This window comes from Pagrus pagrus (assembly GCF_965226575.1).
Source record: "Pagrus pagrus genome assembly, chromosome: 12".
NCBI lineage: Eukaryota > Metazoa > Chordata > Actinopteri > Spariformes > Sparidae > Pagrus > Pagrus pagrus.
The window spans coordinates 30653274-30675669 of NC_140196.1; the positions used below are offsets into that span (position 1 = coordinate 30653274).

The 22396-nt window shown below is 44.6% G+C and overlaps 2 protein-coding genes across 4 annotated transcripts in view; both read left to right on the plus strand.

Annotated features, from left to right (window-relative positions):
- The first annotated feature begins 208 nt into the window (after positions 1-208).
- On the plus strand, positions 209-7944 carry mrpl37 (mitochondrial ribosomal protein L37). Its single transcript, XM_084369235.1, has 8 exons — positions 209-809; positions 1186-1369; positions 5183-5298; positions 6039-6227; positions 6308-6462; positions 6591-6722; positions 7055-7129; positions 7778-7944. The coding sequence occupies exons 1-8, from the start codon at positions 470-472 to the stop codon at positions 7853-7855; spliced, it is 1269 nt and encodes a 422-aa protein (XP_084225361.1). The 5' UTR covers positions 209-469; the 3' UTR covers positions 7856-7944.
- Positions 7945-10993: 3049 nt separating this feature from the next.
- The window catches only part of acot11a (acyl-CoA thioesterase 11a), a 33787-nt gene continuing 22384 nt past the window's right edge, over positions 10994-22396 (plus strand). The window contains exons 1-6 of one of the 3 annotated variants that reach the window (XM_084369232.1): positions 10994-11669; positions 11852-11940; positions 12143-12349; positions 13154-13366; positions 13520-13589; positions 19233-19293. In XM_084369232.1, the coding sequence (XP_084225358.1) occupies positions 12289-12349; positions 13154-13366; positions 13520-13589; positions 19233-19293 (405 nt within the window). In that variant the 5' untranslated portion in view covers positions 10994-11669; positions 11852-11940; positions 12143-12288. Of the gene's footprint in view, positions 11941-12142; positions 12350-13153; positions 13367-13519; positions 13590-19232; positions 19294-22396 lie in introns of all 3 variants that reach the window. The other 2 variants (XM_084369233.1, XM_084369234.1) reach the window with 2 other exon arrangements.

Sequence of the window (22396 nt, forward strand, 5' to 3'; positions counted from 1 at the left end):
AGTTTTTTGAACGGCTCTTTGAAAGGAACGGCTCACCAAGATCCGGCTCCCCTCAAAGAGCCATAAATCCCATCTCTAATTCACAATCCGGAGCAGGAGGTGGCGGTAATGCGCCATTAAGCTGGATGCCAACCGCCGAAAAACAAGAAGAAGAAGAAGAAGAAGAAGAAGAAGAAGAAGAAGAAGAAGAAGAAGAAGAAGAATTAGTGGAAGAAGAAGAAGAAGAAGAAGTAAAATGCACCAGTAGTTCCTCTTGTAACCAGCCGTGGGAGCTCTCGGGACCTGTACTTCCTCATCGCTGCTTTGCAGCAGAAGAAGTTAGTGTCCAACATGGCGGCGCCCTGCAGCAGAGCTTAGTGATAGGCAGTCTGTCTCAGTGTCTCAGGTCAGAAGAAGACTGTCAGAAGGAGACTCCGTCACAAGACCTCCAGGAGACGGCGTGTTCCCAGAAGCGGCTCATTGTTTGAAAATGGCGGCACCGTTGTTTTCTCCAACCGTCCTCTTGAAGGATTTGGGACGGATGTCCACACATGGACAGGCCCGGAGACACTTCGCTGTCAGTCGATGTCTTCCAGCCAAGGCTCTCCCCGCGCGAAGACCCAGGGAGAGAGTGGAGATCCCCGGGCTGGAGATGGTCACATACGGGGACAGGATGCACTATGTGCCGGGGCTGGCTAAGCCCGTGTACCCTCAGTGGGAGCGGGACTACAAGGACCCCGGACACTACCAGGCTCCCCCGGCCCACCATATGCTGCTGTACAAAGGCAAGCCGTGCTATGTGTACAACCAGAGGACCAGCGCCCTGGAAGGTAACTGATCGACACTGTGAGGCTCAGCACTGTCTCGTGTGCTAATGTCAGACGTGATATTTTTCAGATGGTATAGAATTATCTTACATGGTAATCCTGCACTAACTCAGGATGCAGATGAGCCTTGATGTAAGTCTGATAATGAAAGTTCAGTGATAGAAAACGTTCTGTTAATGTCCACATTTGTTATTATTATGCATGTAGAACCTGGTGTGACCTCTCTCCTCTGATTGTCTCCATAAGTGATTGACAAACAGACCAGTTCAGTCTGACCATCAAAGTTTCAGTTATTATTTAGAAACATGTCACCTGCGATCTCTGCATGTTCTCTCTCTCTCTCTCTCTCTCTCTCTCTCTCTCTCTTTCTCTCCCTCAGGTGTGCCTCAGGCTCTGTGGTTGACCAAAGCCAAGCTGATCTCTGGTCTGCCGCCTCATCTGCTCTCATTGGCTGCGAGTCCTGCCAATCAGATACCAGATCAGGATGAACGCGTGCAGAATGCCATCAAACATGCGCGCTTCTGGGACACAACAGAGGAACGACCATGCAAACAGAAATACAGGTAGTGTACATTTATCCTGTCTTGTCAGTGAGGTGTAGTGCTGCCGGAGCGCTACCTTCTGTCTCCAAGTGAGGAAATAAAATGTTCACAGTTTGCTTAATCCAGTTAAATGTTAAAATGTTTAAGTGAAGAACTGCTAAAACTCCTTAGTTGTATGTCATGTTTTGAATAAAGGTTGGCATCTTCTCATTAACATAGCTGAACAGCTCTGTATGAACAACAAGTTACATTATGTGACATCTATGTAACAAGCTGCACACGTACAGTATCGTCCTGTCATTCAGTGTGTATGAGGGCCGAGGGGCTGAATGTCACCGACCTGCACACTCACAACAACTAACTGAGAGTTACAGCAGAAACAGAAGCAGCAGCTGTGTTCAGGACCTGAGCCAACACACTATCAACCTATATTCATTCAAAATGTGACATGTCCAGGCTCTGTGCACAGTCAGTGAGGAGCTGCTGCTCTGACATGTTCAGTGGCAGAAATATTCACAGTGGGACAAACATGCCAACAGTCACAGAGCACAGCAGCAGCTCTGAGTGAACCATCAGCCTACCTGCTGCAGTCACACTGTCTGTTATCACCTACTGTCAGGCTTTACACCAGGTTCACTGTGATTCCACCAGTTAAAGACAAGGATGAGATGAAAACTAAGCTTGATGGATAAATGTTCCCATGGTAATAATATACTAGTGAGAGAAACAGCTGTTCTCATCAGATAGAAGATAAAGAGTATGAGATAAAAAGTCATAGTTATGAGATAAACAAGTGTAAATTATGAGATGAAAGTCATAAGTCATAATTATTAGATACAAAGTCGACTTTCATAAATGATTTGACTTTTAACTGGGTCACTGTGCTGCTAAATATTTTAAATAAGATTTTCTTTCTTTTCTTTTAAATGCTGCTCATTCTCGTAAACATGACCTCAGTATTTATAAAATCCTGGCTACAGCCCTGCCTGTTGTCTTTGTCAATTAACTGTTAATTGTTAAAAATAACAGAAGCGTGTGCATCCATGCCAGCGGCCAAGCACTACAGCCTGATGGTCTGGTCGAGTAAAGTTCTGTTGAGTGGACACTCTCACAGCTCTGCAGACTTTTAAAGTCCCTGCAGTGTACTACAAAATAACAAAAGAAAACCTCAAATTGCATTGAACATTTTCAGACAAATGGCTACAAATTCAGTCTGTTGTGTTGAAATGATTGACAGAAACATGTCCTAGTAATGTTTGATGCAACTTCCAAAGTAGCACAGCAGTAAGGTTTGCTGCTAAGAAAGGGTTAACCCGCAGATTCCACCGGATACGTTATGGCTGCGTTACGGCTCCGCCACAGCGGCGGAGCTGATCCGTTGCACTCTAGTCTATGGCTGTGTCCAAATTCAGGGGCTGCAGCCCTCGAAGGGCGCATTTGAAGGCCAATTACGTCACAACGCTGCGCGAAGGCTGTCCAAATTCAAAGGCTCCTTCAAATGCAGCCCACAAATGCAGCCTGCCCTTCCCTCTTTTTGGAGGATGCACCGCTACTATCCTTCGCGGCCTCCCATATCCCAAGATCCTTTGCGCACCACTGCTCAGTCCAGAAACAGAAAAGGAAGCAAGAGAAAATGGCGACATCAAGTGGCGCAGACATGACATTCAAATCTAAGTAATGGGTTTATACTCGGTTTTTAGTCATTTGAACATCCAACGCCAGATATGTTAAACTTTAAGGGACTATAAAACCTCCAAATTTTAACTTTCAGTTAAAATATGTGACGCTGGTAATGCTATGGTAAATATAGTTGTTATTCACCAATGGGTTAATGTTTATTTTGTAATGTTGATAATTCAATTTAGATTTGACACATTGTACACACACAAATAAATGTACACGTTTGATAGATTTGAACCAAAACAGACTTGAATGCATGAACACCTGGTGACGCAACCAGGAAATACTCCGAAGGCTAGACCGTCCCATTTAACATCGGTGGACGCGGCCTTCAAGGTCTCGAAGGACCCGGCCTCCGTGGGCCGCAAAGGCCGCGTCCTTGAAGGCTGCAGCCCCTGAATTTTGACACAGACTATGTGTTACCCGCAGATTCCACTGGATACGGTACGGCTGCGTTACGGCTCCGCCACGGCGGCGGAGCTGATCCGTAGCACTTTAGTCTATGTGTTAACTCCCACCAGGTCCGCTGCGCTGCGTGTCTGCTGCGTCCCAGCTCCGGCAGTCCACAGCCCTGCGGAGCAGATACGCAGGACTTCTATTCTGGCGGATGCCGCAGCACAACGCAGCAATTCAGCCGAATTTAGCACAGAGCAGACAGGAAGTCAGACACGAAACGACAACAAGACATCCGGTTGATTTTTAAAATAAAACACCCCTTGTTGATACAAGCACAAAAACCTCAAAAAAGAGACAAATACGCGCTCTTCTTCTAATCCTTCAGTCGGGAACACTTCGTGTTGTTGTGTTTATAACACATACATAAAACTGCGGTCGTGTGTGATTATGTAATTATCGCGGGAATTCCTCGGTTTGTAACTCCAGCTGATTGGCGGAGCTGTGCCGTGGCGAACTCAAAACGCAACTGGTGGGGGTTGCCGGACGAATCATACCGGAGCCGTAACGCAGCGGACACGTATCCAGTGGAATCTAGGTTAAACTACCGCAGATTCCACTGGATACGGTACAGCTACGGTACGGCTGCGGTACGATTGTGCTCCGTCGTCCCCATCCGGCAACCCCCACCAGTTGCGTTTTGAGTCCGCCACGGCGCAGCTCCGCCGATCAGTTTGAGAAACGAAACCGAGGAATTCCCGCGATAATTACATAATCACACACGACCGCAGTTATATGTGTTATAAACACAACAACATGAAGTGTTCCCGACCGACGGATTAAAAGAAGGGCTCGTATTTGTCTCTTTTTTGAGGTTTTTGTGTTTGTATCAACACGGAGTGTTTTATTTTGAAAATCAACCAGATGTCTTGTTGTTGTTTCGTGTCTGACTTCCTGTCTGCTCTGTGCTAAATTTGGCTGAATTGCTGTGTTGTGTTGTGGCATCCGCCAGAATAGAAGTTCTGCGTATCTGATCCGCAAGGCTGCGGACTGCCGGAGCTTGGACGCAGCAGACACGCAGCGCAGCGGACCTGGTGGAAGTTAACACATAGACTAGAGTGCTACGGATCGGCTCCACCACTAACGCAGCCATACTGTATCAAGTGGAATTTATACATCCATGTATAAATTCAGTATTTTTTTCCATGTATAAGATGCTGAAGACATGACCTGCTGCCACCTTGCTGTTGTTTGGTCCTGTGTTGTTGCTTTGTGAGTTGAAATGTGGGACATTTCTCTTTATTTGATGAGTGAAGGATCTGTTTAGCTGTCAGACTGTGAACACCATCAGACCGACACACTCCTATGACGCTCTGCCGGCTTTTCCATTCACACAGACGTCGTCTCGCCTCTGTTGTGGCTCTGATACTACCTCCGGTGGCTGATCAGAGACAGAAAGAAACTGTCCCCCCTCTCCACCTCTGTAACTTTCATAGACGGTTAGGTGTAATATCAGTGCAAGATTCCTAACTTGAAAGGGCAGAGTCAATGGGACTAACTGGCTCAGCACAAAGCCATTCTGCCACATATTATGTAACCTCTTGTATTTCCCGACCTCTGTAAACGAGCCATTATAATCACCTTTGCTAATGAACTGGCAGTGGTTTAACATCGGCAGCTGAGGGCAGCACAGGTTCTTCACAGTCCTTGTTGGTTGAAGTCCATCACTCCTCTCTCTCACCGTTTGTTTCTCTTCCTCAGCAACACTTTGCTCTCCAACCTGCTCCATCTATGTGCCACTCTACAGTCCAGACACGCTGTAATTGGAAGGAGGATCCTCGCTGAGAAGTACTCACTGGCAGCTACATGGAAGAGAGGTAATCAATACATCCTGTTGGATCAGCTGGTGCTTCAAGGTGCCCTGTGGAGCTTCTTACCACTGCTAGTCAGTGTTAGTATGGGTGCTGGCAATCCTTGAAAATGCTTGAATTTTAATGTGGTGTTTTCAAGGTCTTGGATATTTGATTAAGTAATTGAAACTGCTTGAAAGATGGATAAAGAAATAAAAACACAAACCTACAGACAGCCCGGCATCATGCTGCCCTTCACTTCTGTAACAGCTAGTGAGAAAAACTAATTAAAGTTTTAGGGGGCCGCCCAACAAGTACCAGATATATGTTGATGATACAGGATGCCTTTTTGTATCAGTATAAATGAAGGTTGATATTGCAAAATGCATTGTATTATGCCCTAAGGTGCTGGACAAGCTTGAAAATGCGTTAAAAGTGCTTAAATTTCACTATGGAAGAGGTGCAGGAGCCCTGCTGGTGCAGTGGAGCTGTGTTCTCTCTGTAACATGCGTGGCCATGTGGCTGCTACAATACACATTCTTGCCAACGGTTTGAGGCAATCGTTGGCAGCAATGTGCAGCAATGCGCCAACAAAGACAAAGAAGACTGCTGAAGTAAGTTTCAGAAGAGATTGGCCTGCTGGTGTTGCTAGAGAAAGTCTGAGGATCACTGCAGTCATCTGGATTCATTCTCTGGCCCAAAATGAGTACGGAAACAAGTACTGAATGCATTCTAATGTCCATTTACGTTCCATGTTTGTATATAAGGTGAGGACCTGTTCCAGGTGAGGGGTCAGAATGGTTTACTGTACAACTGCATGGACCCTCTGCCAGAAGTTTCTGGGAAACAGGAAGTGGGCGACACGGCAGATCACGTCCTAGAAACCTTCTATCCTGTCTCCCCCTCTATCGACCTGCAGAAGGTACATGTGTACGAGGAGGAGGTGAACTGCTCAGGTGAGTCCTTGTCATGCTTCAGTCTGCTGTGTATGTCTCTGAGGCTGACAGTGTGTCACTGTTCTCTTCTCTCTCATCAGGGTTCAGGGAGGGCTACCCTTACCCTCATGCCCACACACTGTACTTCCAGGAGGATGGTGATGTTAACTGTAAGCTCCACCCAAAACAATTCAGAGCCAAGATGGTGATGTTCGCCTTTGGAAACGCTCTGGCCCGTGCACACAGTCTGTATGGGGTGAGGATATACTCATCACAGTTAACAGCAGATCTGTGATAACGCTCTGTGAACACTCTGTATGACCAGCTGTGTGTGTGTGTGTGTGTGTGTGTGTGTGTGTGTGTGTGTGTGTGTGTGTGTGTCAGACCCAGCCACGGCGTGTGTTGGACCGTCCAATCACAGTACAGGCAGTGGGGACCAACGGGAGACTTTTCCAGTTCCTGGTCTTCCAGCTCAACACCACAGATCTGTCAGGAGATGATGGCATCAAGAACCAGGTGCTTCATCTGTATTCTGAGCTGTGTGTGTGCTGCTCTGTGACAAAGTCCAAGTCACGACATCTTAGTTGGCTGCCACTAATGTTCATTGTTGATGAAAGGGTTGATCGTTTTCTCAATGAATCGCTGTATTGTTGGTGAAAAATGTCGATCAGTGTTTCAGAATCATTACATGTCTTGTTTTGTCCACAACCCAAAGATGTTCAGTTTAGTGTTACAGTGTAACACTGTCGCACCAGAATTAGTTTTCATGACTCAGTCAGAATTGTTGTACAGATGAGTGTGTGTCTCTGCTGTCTGCTGGCCTTCTGAACGCTGTCTGCTGTCTGCAGGTGTGGCTGGATGAAGATGTCGAACTCTATGATTTTGCAAAACTCCGACCTCTCATCAAGAAGAAGCAAGTCAAGGTACAATGATCATTTTCTGTCTATTGGTAACTGAAACTCAGTTTAAATATGCAGTTCACCCAAAACATAACGATCCAGTCATCATCTCCTCCCTCCATGCTCAGGGAAAGTCAGGTGAAGTTTAGTAGTCGCAAAACATTTCTGGAGCTTCACTTTTTTTTTTCACAGTTCCCCCCTAATCAGGTGAGAACCTCACCATCATTAAATCAATGGGGTTCAGTGAGTGACTGCCTTTCTGACATGCGATGTGCAGTCTGTGTGATTATAGAACAGACAGCGGAGCTCTGCAGTATGAACCCTCTTCTCACAGTAAATATGTATTTACTGACAACTTTAATAAACAAACCCCTCTTTATCATTTCTTATTTGTACATCCTCGATTCCTTTCCTCAGCTTCTCTCCTCACGTCTTAGTCCTTAGTGAGAGCAGAGAAGGCAAGGAAAGACAGAGGCCAGGCAACAGGCACTTTATGAATGAGACGTCTGTGCTTCTGAGGCATTAAGTTGCAACTCCACCAGTTCTACACATAAAGCTGTGTTTATAGGTCTGAGATGAACAGTAGCAGGAGGAGACGAGAAGAGGAGGTGCACAATGGAGATAGCAGTGAAAAGTGAAATGATTCTGATTGGCTGCTGTGTCCCCCTGCAGGTACCAGCTGGTCTGGAAGGTTACAAGCCTGAAACATTTAGGAAGTTCCTGTCCCTGTACCTGCATGGAGCTGTGTAGGACTACACTGAGTACTGTGTGTGTGTGTGTGTGTGTGGCGCTCCTGCTTCTGTGAGAGCTCACTCAATAAAAACTCTTTTCTGATCATGTACTGTGTATGTGTGTATTTTGTGATTTAGCAGATTAAAAATAAAAAAAGATGACCCCTTTTTTCCTTCCTCCTCTCACAAATGTTCATCTTCAGAGTTGAGGCTGTTATAACACACTAGTACTATGTTCTGTAAAGACACCACAGTGAGATTCTCCATTTAAGCGTTTGAGTTGCATATATGAGGATAATCTGTGAAAAATGCCTAGAAGTGATGGCGATGTCAGCATGTCTGCACAACAGTGCAGATGAAGTGATGACAATTCAGTGGGAGATCCAGATGTGTGACTAAATGCTAGTAGCAGTTTAATTAGCTTCAGAGTGGACTTCTTTTCATTCCTCCAGATGTTTTGGCATTTTCCTTTTCTTCAGCCACAACCAACAGACTCAAGTGACATATCTTCAGGAAATGTATCAGATTTCATGCAGCTCCCTTTGGAGCCACAAAGGCTTTATACAACCTTTTTACATGTGGTACTCAGGAAAGGGAGAGTTTGTAAGATCTGAACAGAATTTCATTTTAAACTAGACAAATTATGTTGAATTTACTGGGAAATAATGCATAAAACTATAATGCATTGCACTACACTGCTGAAAAACCCATGTGGTAGAAGTAGAAGTAGTACTACAAGTAGTGCTGCTGCTACTGCTATTGGTGATATAGAGTGAAAAAAACAGTACCATCTGCTCTCCAGAAATTTAGGCTCAAGATTAACATTGTGGCTTATGGGGGAGTTGCTGGAGTGCTTGTCACTCCAGAGCTTCTACAGCCAAAAGTGTAAGTCCTACATCTGAAATAATGTAATGTAATAACCATCAGCTGAAAGCCAACAGGATTTCCAGCATTTCTATGTATATATTGTCTGAGATGTAAAACATGTGGGATCTAAATCAAGATTAAGATAGTTTTTCTCTAGTTTTTCCAGCTGCTCTCCACTCTAGGGATGATGTCACGCACTCTAGCTCATGCAATACACACCCATTATAAAATCTGAAGACGAGCTAAAAATCCTTAAAACTTAAACTGTGATGATTTCAAAACCTTAAAAGATTTTAAAAAGCTGAATACATGCTGAATAGTGTAGTGGAAATTCTCCTTTGTGAGGTTGAGAGTTGCTAATTCTCAGAATAATTGTAGACTCAGCATGATGAATCAGATCTCTGTAATACATGCTTACTTAAATACAAACGGCATGGGGGTTACAACATTTCTTCCCAAAACAATGACCCCCTGATGGTTGGTTGATCATGCTTTTCCCAGGACAGTGACCCTTTGATGCTTTATTAGAATGTAAATGTCATCCTACCATCTTCCTTTTGCCTCTCGTCTGACTTCCTGACCCTCACCCCAAAAGGGGATTCTCCCCTCCTCCTCTCACATCCTGATATGGTCTTTACAGTACATTGATTACTGAATGGAAAACTATTTAATTTCTCACAATAGTTCAAAGTCTTGTAACTGCTGGGATTTTGAATGATGTCTGTAGGTCAGGATTTGAAGATTTCTCCATTTGCTTCCATTGTAAAATTATTTTTGAAAAAGTTGAATATTTGAAAACGTATAAAAGTTAGAAAATGGAAAGGCTGAAAGAGCTTAAAAAGCTGAACATTTCAATAGTTGAATGGTCTCTGTAGCTGAATGTATGCTGAAGCAGTAGCAGAACGAAAGTTTAATAATTCCCCATAGGGATGAATGGGGAAAATTTTGTAGAAAAAGCTGAATATTTAAAAAAATATAATAGATAGAAATACCAATAGTCATCACCTTAATGTCCTTAACGAGCTGAACGGTTTGATAGATGAATATTTTCTGTAGCTCAAAATATGTAGGAGGAGATACCTTTTGAAAAACATACAGAAGACAAAAAAATATATAAGAAATAAGAGAAGAACAATAGTGCAGTAATAACTAAATATTGAATCACTGAACAAACATTATGAACCGAGTGAAGAAACAACAGTATTGATGTTCTGTCAGAGACGTCTCTGTTCTGTTAGAAATGGCTACTGAAGTTAGCATGCTAACCAGCTAGCCCTGGCCCGTCCTGTCTCCTAACAGCACTCTGTAGCTCAAGAGGTGATAGTCTGACAGCTCCTGTAGTTTCAGCTGGGAGATGTAAAAGTAGCCAGTTCACTACTTAGTCTAATAAGTCAACATTTTAAAGCTGGTGTAAATCACCTCCATACTGTGTCCCCTGTCTTCGAACTGACCTCCGCCAGCTTCAGAGGCTGTGTTCAGTCCCAGTCTGGTGTAAGAGGTAACCTTAACCCTGAGAAATTAAAGGTTGAATATGTAGAATTTTTATTAAAAGCAATATTTTAAAAAAAATAATACATCCACGGGGCGTTTTGAGGGGTACAGAATGAAAGTATTGCTTTTCCATAAAAATTTTTTTTTTAGTCTAAATTAATATTTTTAAAATTTTTGACGGCTCGACAATGACTTTCTGTCACGTTCTGTTTACATTTTACCAGCCTATAGTGGCTGTAAATTGCGGGTTGCCAGGGTTGTCTGTTGCTCCGGCGCAGCTACTGTAGGCTGGCACTGGGTGAGATGGAGTTTGCTAATGTAGCTGTTTGGGAGCCTCAGAGAAGACGGCGTTATTTATCTCAGCAGCTGAGTGACCAGAGAAGGGCAAAGTCGAGGGTCAACATAGGCCAAGCATGGAGTCAGTGGACTGCAATGAAGGAGTTTAACGGCTTCAAAACGCACGCCGAAATGGCTACGTTTCTCCTCGATCGGTAAGCTAACTTTCATGTTTACTTAGCTGTAACGGCTAACGCTAACGGTAACGGTAACTGTCAGTCAAACTGCTCTGCAATATGGTGCGATTTGCCGGAGGGGATGAGTTCAAACAGGCTCGAACAGACCCGGCCCAGTAGCCTACAGGAGACCGGAGTCTGTTCGAGCCTGTTTGAGCTCATCCCCTCCGGCAAATCGCACCATATTGCAGAGCAGTTTGACTGACAGTTACCGTTAGCGTTAGCCGTTACAGCTAAGTAAACATGAAAGTTAGCTTACCGGTCGAGGAGAAACGTAGCCATTTCGGCGTGCGTTTTGAAGCCGTTAAACTCCTTCATTGCATCCCACGATCGCCCGTTTAAACAGTTTCCAAGCTGCTTCATTGGTGTCAGAGTAAAGGCCCGACCCGGTCCGATCCGCGTATTAAACTTGTAAATGAATGTTGCTCTGTTCTGGCTGCAGAGGTGGGTAGTAACGAGTTACATTTACTCCATTTGTTTATGTTTTGATGGAGACACTTCCAACACAGGCTCTGTCACATGACTACGTTTCACCAATCACGAACCTGGCAACCCGACTGCTGGAATTATTTTTTGTTGTTGCGACTACGACCTCGAGACACTAGATGGCGGTGTTCTGCTCATTCTCCATATTAAACCTTTAATGAAAATGTGGGGAAACACTTGTATCTCACAATGTTAAAAAAGAGAGAAAAAAAAATCAAAGTCCTATGGAGTCTGTCCTGGGCAGTAAAAGAATCAAGTTGTTCAAACTGGATTCGTGAAATTCAAACATCTAAAGTTGAAATAAAACACAGGACGGCCATCAACATGTTCACTTCCTGACCCACGTCTACTTAGTGTGGTCATCACCACACTATTAAACACTGACACCACCCACATACATACAGGTCCATCCACACTGTAGTTTGTAGTTTTATATCGAGGTGTGTCAAGTGACCCAAACACCTGCACACAAATACCGTAAGTCAGTCGCTTTGCTTTCATAACTGTAGCGAAAAGAAAATGTCAGCTAAAAAGTATCTTATGTTTCATGTCGGTTCTGTTGTCATGTGTGTTGTTTTGTAGTATGTATATGTAAGGTGGTCCTGTGCTTTTCAGAATGTTTATACGCGTCTTAGTTAATACTGCTTTTATTTTGAAAGATATAACCGGATGAGTCGTTGTCGGTGTTGTTGTCATCAGGTCATCAGTGATCATCGATCACTCGGATACTCGGACGAGCTGCTGTAAGGTCAGTCACTAACTTCTGTTTCACAATAAGCTAACAGGCTGAGCTGAGCTGAGCTGAGCTGTTCGATCTCCATGTTGTTCCGGTTCTCCTCCTCCAGCAGTAGCTGGTCTAAGCCCGAACACTGAAGCTGGGTCGGGTTTTTTAAGGTTTTTAGTGATGGCAGGTGTCTTCATGGTGCTGATATCAACTATTTGATTGACAGATGTTTCAGTTTGTGGAGTGAAAGCGGTCTACAGTAGTCCTGTAGTCCTGTACTGAGTGTGTCCACGGTGTCCGGACCGTCCTCTCTTCCAGACCTTGGAGGTGTCCTGTAGACATTGGAGACAGAGTGTGTGGACACATGGACACATGTCTCAGATCACAGCTGTGAACTCACTGCTCGGTCCCCTCCACACTCAGGCAGCAGGAGGTTTGTCATGGCTGCTGCTCGACTCTTCAGTTTACATGAATCACTGAACAGGAAGCTGTTGTACTGAACTGTGTCACAACCAGAGTGACACCGTCATGTAGACACTGAGCTGATGTGACCAAATGTACCACAGGCTGAGACACTAAAGGGACAGTTCACCTCAGAATCATGAGAGACATGTGTCCTCCTACCTGCACTGATATGAGTCCGGATATGATATCGGATGTAGACAGATGTAAACATTAATGGCATCCTCCACAGCTGAGCTAACATCACATAGCTTAGTGAGCTAGCCTCTTGTCCTGGAGTAGACTGTTGCTCCCTGAAAGTAAACACACGTGTTTCCTGTCAGCCGTAGTGCTCTGTATCCATCCGCGCTGTTTCAGTGTGAGTTTCACAGATATCAGTCTGTCTTCTCTTCAGGTTTCTTTCATATCAGTGCGCACTGACAACAACGTCAGAGCTCAGCAGAGGAGAGCAACATTAAAGTCATCACATCCTATAGAGACACCATCCTCTTGTACCTGACTGTTTGGTTGTAAAGCAGAACTCTTATCAGGTTGTGGACCCAGGACAGAACTTATTAGCTGGGGGTCTGTTGACTAACTAGTGTCAGTTTAGGGGCCCTTGATGTGATGTTAGCATTGTAGGCTTTGTGTAAGCACTGCATGTATATTGGTTTCCTTCATGTGTAACTCATCAGCTGTGTTAGGGAATAACTTTCAGGAAAATATAGTAAATGCAGCAATTTTTATTAATTTTTGCCAAGACACAAAAGTATTGTTGTGAACTGTCTCTGCACAGCTTTGAAGATGAGTTCTAGAGTGACAGCTGATCTGGAGAAACAGGAGCAGGAGGAGGATGAAGAGGAGGAGGAAGAGGAGGAGGAAGAAGAGAGTGTCAACCTGACAGAGGTGAAGATGAGTCAGATAGTGATGCCCTGTCACAGCAACCACAGACAGGAGTTGAGCGTGGGACAGCTGCTCAAATGGATAGACTCCACTGCCTGCCTCTCTGGTGAGGTGTGTGTGTGTGTGTGTGTGTGTGTGTGTGTGTGATTATTAATCATGTGGTGTGTGTTGAAATGTTTCTTCATGTGTGAGTGTCCAGTAGATGTTGTAGCCAGTGACTAACCAGAGAGGACATGACATTGTCTGTTTCATGTGGCAGCTGAGAGACATGCTGCGTGTCCCTGTGTCACTGCGTCCATGGACGACATCCACTTTGAACACACCATCAGGTAACAGGAAGTGTGTGTGATGTGGCATGCTGCCTATATCTTTTGTATATATATATATATGTATATATGCATGTATGTATATAAAAAAAATATACAAAACAAAATTTACAAAAAAAAAATTCTTTAATGTCAAAGTGAAAACAGATTTCTACAAAGTGATGTCAATTCATTTAAATGTATATAATTTAAAATAAGTGATTGCATAAGTATTCACAAGTCAGTATTTAGTAGATGCACCTTTGGCCACAATTGCAGCACTGAGTCTGTGTGGAGTCTCAATCAGTCCTGCACATCTGGACACTAAAAAACTGCTCAAGCTCTGTCAGGTTGATGGGGATCAGGCGTGAACCTTTCCAAGTCCAGCCACAAATTCTCTATTGAATTGAGATCTGGGCTTCGACTGGGCCACTCCAGAACATTCACCTTGGTGTCTTTAAACCATTTCTGTGTAGCTTTGGCTGTTTGCTTCGGGTCAAATTGGCGATGCCAACAAAAATGGCAGCGCCTGTGTTGGCTGCAGCTGCATCGGCTCTCAACAAAAACACAGAGAAACACATTTACAATCGCCAAAGTATGCTGTTACTGCAAACGGTCAGCATAGCATGTACACTGGAACAAGTCACAGTGGACTTATTAGAAGACCTCGGCCTGCTACGTTCACTGGTAGAGGCCTGAACAGCACCAGCTCCTACCACCAACACCGGGGCTCCTGCGGGGGAGCTAGCACCAGGCTACAAGCTAATGCGTGCAGAACACCGCTACCGTCAATACTGCTCGCCAACGTCCACTCACTGGAGAACAAACTGGACTACCTCAGACTGGATTTAGCCACTAACGGGAGGTGAGAGACTGTTGTGCCCTCATTTTCACTGAGACGTGGTGAAATGACTCAGTCATGGAGGACGCCATTAGCATGGAGGGGCTAACAACCTTCCGTGCAGACAGGAGCGCGGCTCTCAGCGGCAAAACCCGGGGCGGTGGTGTGTGCATTTACATCAATAACAGATGGTGCAGGGACACAAAGAGGATTTATTCCCACTGTCCGGACATTGAACTTTTGACAGTTAAATGCCGTCCCTTCTACCTTCCAAGGGAATTTTCTGTCATTGTGATCATCGCTGTTTACATACCCCCGGATGCAGCCTTAAACATCCTCTACAGCTTCATTAATGATCAGCAAACCATCCACCCTGAGGGAGCATTCATTGTTGCTGGGGACTTTAACCAGGCAAACATGAAGAAAGTTCTCCCCCATTTTTACCAACTTGTGGACTTTGCAACAAGGGTGGCCAACTTACTGGATCATGCTTATACCAACATCAAAAAAGCATTCAAAGCAGTAAGCCGCCCCTGCCTTGGCTCATCTGACCACATTGCTGTGATGTTAATGCCAGCATACAGACCACTGCTGACCAGAACCAAGCCCTCGTCGAAGCAGGTGAGGGTCTGGCCGGAGGGAGCCATGTCATCACTACAGAACTGCTTTGACTGTACTGACTGGTCTGTATTCAGAGAGGCTGCCACCATAGACTACATCCTAGATGTCAGTGAGTATGCTGAGACTGTCTCAGGCTACATTGAAAAATGTATGGAGGACGTCAGCATCTCAAACACCATCACAGTGCGGGCAAATCAGAAACCATGGATGACCACTGAGGTTCACGCCCTGCTGAGAGCAAGAAACTCAACTTTTAAATCTGGCGATGCAACCGCACTCAGATCTGTGAGAGCAAATCTGAACAGGTCCATCAGAATGGCAAAGAGAGCCCATGGACAAAAAATCCAAAGCCACTTCAACAACCACAGGGACACTAAGAGACTATGACAGGGAATTCAAACAGTTACGGATTACAGGACTACTCCCCAGGCCTGTGGTGACAGCACTGAATTCCTAAACCACCTCAACAACTACTTCGGCAGGTTTGAAGTACTGAACACCACACCAGCAAAGAAAGCCACCCCACATCACGACGACCAGGTGCTAAGTCTTGACCCGGTTGATGTCCTACGGACCCTGAGGAAGGTCAACCCACAGAAAGCTGCAGGTCTTGACAGGATACCAGGTTGCGTGCTCAAGGGGTGTGCAGACCAGCTGACTCATGTCCTAACATACATATTCAACATCTCCCTGAGTCAAGCTGCTGTGCCATCATGCTTCAAAACTTCAGCCATCATCCCAGTCCCCAAAAAACCCACAGTCACCAGTCTAAATGACTTCCGACCGGTGGCACTTAAGCCCATAATAATGAAGTGCTTCGAAAGGTTAGTCAAGGACCAGGTCCAGTTCGCCTACCGCCCAAACCGTTCCACTCAGGATGCTATATCCACTGCACTTAACCTGAGTCTCCAACACCTAGAGAAAAATAACTCTCATGTGCGAATGTTGTTTGTCGATTTCAGCTCGGCATTCAACACCATAATCCTCCAGAATCTGGTCGTTAAACTTGGCCCACTTGGACTGGATTTTAGACTTTCTCTCAGAGAGGCCTCAGTTTGTGCGGGTAGGCAACAACACCTCATCCACCATCTCACTGAACACCGGATCGCCTCAGGGATGTGTCATGAGCCCCATTCTGTTCACCCTGATGACCCACAACTGCTGCGCAAAGTCCAGTACAAACCACATCATTAAGTATGCGGACGACACAACAGTGGTGGGCCTGATCCAGAACAATCAGGAGAACACTTACAGAGAGGAGGTGAAACATTTTGCTGACTGGTGCGAGAAAAACAACCTGGTCCTGAATGTCGAAAAAAACCAAGGAGATGGTGATCGACTTCAGGAAAAAACAGCCCGTGCACACCCCGATTTTCATCAATAGAACTGCTGTGGAGACGGTTCAGAACACAAAGTTCCTGGGGGTGCACGTCTCTGATAACCTGTCCTGGTCCCTGCACACCTCCTCTCTGGTGAAAAAGGCTCACCAACGCCTACACTTCCTGCGGCGGCTGAAGAAGGCCCACTTTAGTCCTTCCATCCTCACCACTTTCTACAGGGGCACCATAGAGAGTGTGCTGACCAGCAGCATCTCTTTGTGGTTTGAAAACTCTAACACCTCGGACAGAAAAGCCCTGAGGAAAGTGGTGAGGTCAGCAGAGAGGACTATTTTGGCCGTGTTGCAACCCATAGAGGATCTGGCCCAGAAGTGCTTACTGACCAAAGCCGCCAGCATCCTAAAAGACTCCACCCACCCCTGTCACAGACTGTTCTCCCTCCTGCCATCAGGAAAGAGATGGAGTCTCTCCCATCTCAGCTGCTGAAGCTTTTGACCGCTTCAGAGTAGTCATAGGTGTCTTGGTGGCCTCCCTCATTAGTCTCTTTCTTGCATGGTCACTCTGTTTGTGAGGACGGCCTGCTCTAGGCAGATTTACACATGTGCCATATTTCTTCCATTTCTTAATGATGGATTTAACTGAACTCTGAAGGGTTGTTCAGTGACTTGGAAATGTTTTTGTGTCCATCCCCTGACTTTCAATAACCTTTTCACAGAGTTGCTTGAAGTGTTCTATGGTCTCCATGGTGTAATTATAGCCAGGAATACTGATTAACCAGTGACTGGACCTTCAGACACAGGTGTCTTTATACTACAATCACTTGAGACACATTCACTGCACTCAGGTGATCTCCATTTCACTAATTGTGAGACTACTAGCACCAACTGGCTGGACCTCTGTTGAACTAGGTCAGTCACTTCAAGGGGGGTGAATACTTATGCAAACACTTATTTTACATTATATATTTTTAATGAATTGACATTACTTTGTAGAAATCTATTTTCACTTTGACATATATATATATATTATTCTACTGTTATATATTGCATATTTTTTGTATGTTGATCATGATTCAATTTATTAAAGCAATAAAATAGGAAAAAAAATACGGGGGTGAATACTTTTTATGGGCACTGTGTGCGTGTGTATGTATGTATATATGTATATATATATATATATATACATATATATATATATATATATATATATATATATATATACATATATATATATATATACACATATATATATATATACATATATATATATATACATATATACATATATATACCTATATATATATACATATATATATATATATATATATATATATATATATATATATATATATACACACATGCGCACGCGCGCACACACACACACACACACACACACACACACACACACACACACACACAATGGCTGTGTCCAAATTCAGGGGCTGCATCCTTCAAAGTGCGCATTTGAAGGCCAATAACGTCACAACGCTGCGCGAAGGCTGTCCAAATTCGAAGGCTCCTTCAAATGCAGCCCACAAATGCAGCCTTCTTTTCCCTGTTTTCGGAGGACGGACCGCTACTATCCTTCGTGGCCTCCCATATCCCAAGATCCTTTACGCGCCGCTCCTCAGTCCCGAAAAAGAGGGAAAGCAAGAAAAATGGTGACATCAAGTGGTGCAGACTTGACATTTAAATGTAAGTACTGGGTTTATACTCGGTTTTTACTCATTTGAACATCCATTGCCAGATATGTTAAACATCAGCGGACTTTCAGTTAAAATACGTGACGCTGTTAATGCATTAGCATACGGCATAAATTAGCATTATGCCGTTGGAAGTAAAGCCTTAAAAGTAGGGCCGGGACTCGATTAAAAAAATTTATCTAATTAATTAGAGGCTTTGTAATTAATTAATCGAAATTAATCGCATTTTTAATCGCATGTAAATATTTGACCTGAGAACAGTGAGAAGCACTTTTTTTCATATGGGTTTTAGTATACCATTGAATAATGACTGAATACATGAGCTTAAGCAACAAAACATTGTTTATTTTTTTTCAAGGTGGTACTTAACCAAGACCAACCGACTAGGGATTCAGCAGCGACAAGGATTGCTCGGTAAAGTTTTAACTTTCACTTTCAAGGCCGGCCTGAGAGAGGAGCTGGACAGCGTGCTGTGGTTGGTGTAACGCGTTGAAAGTCCAGCTGTCTTGCTTATGTTGCTTCATGTTGCCAGGGCGGATCAGAGCGCCATCCCTAGCTGCTCTCATGTGTCCAGTCACAGACATGATCTGACGACTTTCAAGGCCAGGCTGAGAGAGCAGCTGGACAGCGGTGCTGTCTTGCTTATGTTGCTATTGCCAGGGCGCCAGTGTCGGCGGCTTTTTAACTTGTTAAATAATTGTGCTCCAGTATAATCGGTACGCCTGAAACTCATCCAGTGAGAAACGTTCCGCGGTGCAAAAATAAGTGCGATTAAAATGCGTTAATTTTTTTAACGCGTTAATTTTTGTGTAATTAATTAATCTTAATTAACGCGTTAAAGTCCCAGCCCTACTTGAAAGCCTTCACTTTCAAAATGTTAGACGTTCAGAAAACCATAAAATCCATTCAGTCAACTCTCTTTCGCGGGCCTGGGCGGCATCAATCGTGACGTAACGGTAAGGGCGGGAACACCTGGTGACGCAACCAGGAAATACGCCGAAGGCTAGACCGTCCAATTTAACAACGGTTGACGCGGCCGTCAAAGGACTCTCCGAAGGACCCAGCCTTCGGCGTCCACAAAGGCCGGGTCCTTCGAAGGATGCAGCCCCTGAATTTGGACACAGCTAATAAGTAATCAATAAGCGATTCTTCATGTCTGTGTTCAGTGTGGGTCAGGTGGTGAACATCAAGGCAAAGGTCAACAGAGCCTTCAACACCAGCATGGAGGTCAGAGAAGTCATTCATGTTTGACATTCAAGCATTTCTACTAACACACAGCACCTACTCATTCCTTTAATACTTTACATTCATACCATGATATCTGCTGTTTCTTCTGTACTAAACCTACAACACACAAAACCACTCATCATTTGAAATGAAATAATTAAGTCTGATATGTAAGAATTCTGCATTCAGATTTGTGAAAAAAACAAGACCTTTGTTCTTTATGTTGTTGAACTGTGTCCTCACATTATCCCTGATTAATGCTCACCCAGCCAGTGTGGCCAGCCTGTCATGACTCCAGATGAATGATAACATCTCTCCATGACTGCTGTGTGTGTAAATAAGCAGCTGCCTGCTAACATATTTACTATAGTCAGGAGGGAATTCATAAAAATTGTGCACTTCTGGAGCAAATTTTTGATTTTTGGCAGGGTGTTAGGTATGGGCCTAAGGTTTTTAAAAATCAGTGGATGCAAGTTGGGGCGGCCCCCTAGTGGCCGGTATACATAAATATCCAAAATGGCCCCCGCTGAAAAGTGAAAAGGTTATATCTCAGCTTCCTTTAGTCTTAAATTGTTGTATAATGTTTTTTTTTCTGCTTTGTTTGATACAAGGAATCCAATTCTGATAGTCTTACGCCAGGTTCAGACAGGACGCCGAAGCGCCCTGAAGCGCCGCACTCGGAAACTCTTGCGCGAGCCGCGGCCCTTCTGCTCACACCAGACACGAATTTCTCTGCGCCGGTCGGCAAACGGCTCTGCTCGTCAGCTGCTCTGTAGTCACACTTGGAGCTGTTTTTTCACCATAGGAAAGTAAATAACCGCATAAAATCACAACGCCATGTTTTCCTGACAACTGTAAATGTCCACTTCATAGTAATGAGTAGTTTTCTGTCAATCGGGGCGTTTAATTATCGAAAATAGTTTTATTTTGAAATGTGTTTCATTTTGAAAATCGACAGGATTTCTCGTTGTTGCTTTGTTTGACTTCCTGCCCGACTTGACACATTCGGCCGCGGCACGCGAAAAAATTTGACCAGACGCCGAAATGATCGCTGCACGGCGCGTGCCGGCAGTGGGGCAGAGCGCCTCGGCACTTGCTATGTGAACGACACCATCGGTTAACATGGGCGCCAAAATGAAAATGACTCCGCTCCTCAGCGCTTAGCAGCCGATCGGGGCGCTTCCGCGTCCTGTCTGAACCTGGCGTTACTATTTTAAGTCCATTTTTATGTTAAATGTATTATCATAGTCCTATTTAGCTCAAATAAACTGTCAATATCTCTGAAAAAGTCACATTTAAATATTAGTCAGGGCACTAGAGCCATATTTTTTACCTCCAAGGTATGCTTTTCTTTTTTGATTGGACAGGTCACTAGCACTATTGTTTTAGAAAGCACATGTGGTGACCAAAAGGACCATTGTTGAGGATTTAGACCACAATTTCAGAACTAAGCCACAGTGAAGTTATATTTGGCTTTTCAATATGTCAAGGATCAATATCAAATTTTAGTGAAATAACACAATAAACAATACATACTTAAACATTATATATTTATTTAAAGGTTTCTGTTGTGGCTGAGGCCCTCCCCTTTGCCCTGTCTTCCTTGAACCTTCTTCCTTCCTCTAGACCCTCGCCTCACTCTTCATCATTATTCGTACAGCCTCCCTCACACTTGCACAATGTAGTACAGCGAAGTCCAGCTCGGTGGCACTTACAGTTGGCCTTACAGGCAACCACACAGCCACAGTTGAGGAGGAGTGAACATCCCTTGCTGACATCTTCCAGGTCTGTCCAATATGGCACCCAATCTCTGGAGTTTTGGAGAGGGATTGCTCCCAGACAAAAGCTGCAGTGTGCAGGGCACGCTTCCCATGCTGGAATAAAGCATGCTTGGTCGGAGGGGGGGGGTTGAATCCAGGGACTTAAGGCCATGAGTGAAAAGAAGCTTCCAGGCTTCATTGACTGACTTGGCACTGCAGTTCTTACTATACATGAGTACAGTCCAGCGTTCGCATGTGCACTGAATCCAGTGTGAGGCTGGTTGGATCTTGGGTGATCGCAATGAGGGTCTTGGTGACTTCTGGGTAAGCTGCCCATGCATTCCATGCAGTTTTCTTGCCAATTCCATACATTGCTAATACCACGTCACATCCTGTGAACGCATGGAAGAGGGGCAGTGCTTGGCATTTTTGAGGTCCCAGCATTCCTGAGATGAGGTGGATTGAGATATCTTTGTATGCCTTCCCTGATCCAAAACCAATCCATAGCTCTGAGAGCCCCAACTCCTGGAACAGAGTGATGGCCAGCACAACCACATCACTGTCTACTGTCCGTAGATAAGCCTTGGTGTGACCCTGTTCAGCAGCATGACGTAAATGTAACATCATCCTGGTGTCTGCTTCCTCCTGCTGACATGGTGACAAAGCTTCTAGGTCAGCAGTTTTGTTGCTCAGGACCAAGTTAGCCTTTGTTGTCAGGAGGTGGTACTTTGAGCCAGCTGTGGCCTTCTGAAGTTCGTCACTGATGTACTGAAACAGCGCATCTTTATTCTGACTGTCTTTGAGGAACTTCTGCCATTGAGCTCCCTTTGGCAGAGGTATTTTAGCGGAGACTCTTGTTCTGTACCCTGCTGTCCCACCACACTTGACACGAGTCTGGGATTTGAGACTTGCCTCTATATACTTGTCCCAGACTGCATCCACTCTTGTCGTCCTGTCAGTTATCAGGCTGAGTAAGTATGGCATCAAGTCCATCTGAGTGTACTCTCCAAACACTCTGGCACGCTGGGATTTGATGATGTGTATGACTGCTGCCATATCAAGCACAACCACAGAAGCTTCTTTGGCTGATGGAGAGGGGCCAGGACCTGGCATTCCTGGTAAGCACCCAAGAATATCTGACTTGGTTCCTGACTGCAGCTTGCCTTGATAGGATAGAGATGGTGATTCTTCTTGTCTTGGGAAAGTAGGGAAGTAGGACCTTGAAACATCCTAGGGTGGTTCAGTGGTTAAGGCAAACCACCTTGTTTAATTTATGCCTATGCTATGTTTTTTTTTGTTTTTTGTTTTTTTACATTTTACAATGGACTAAATATTCTAGTAAA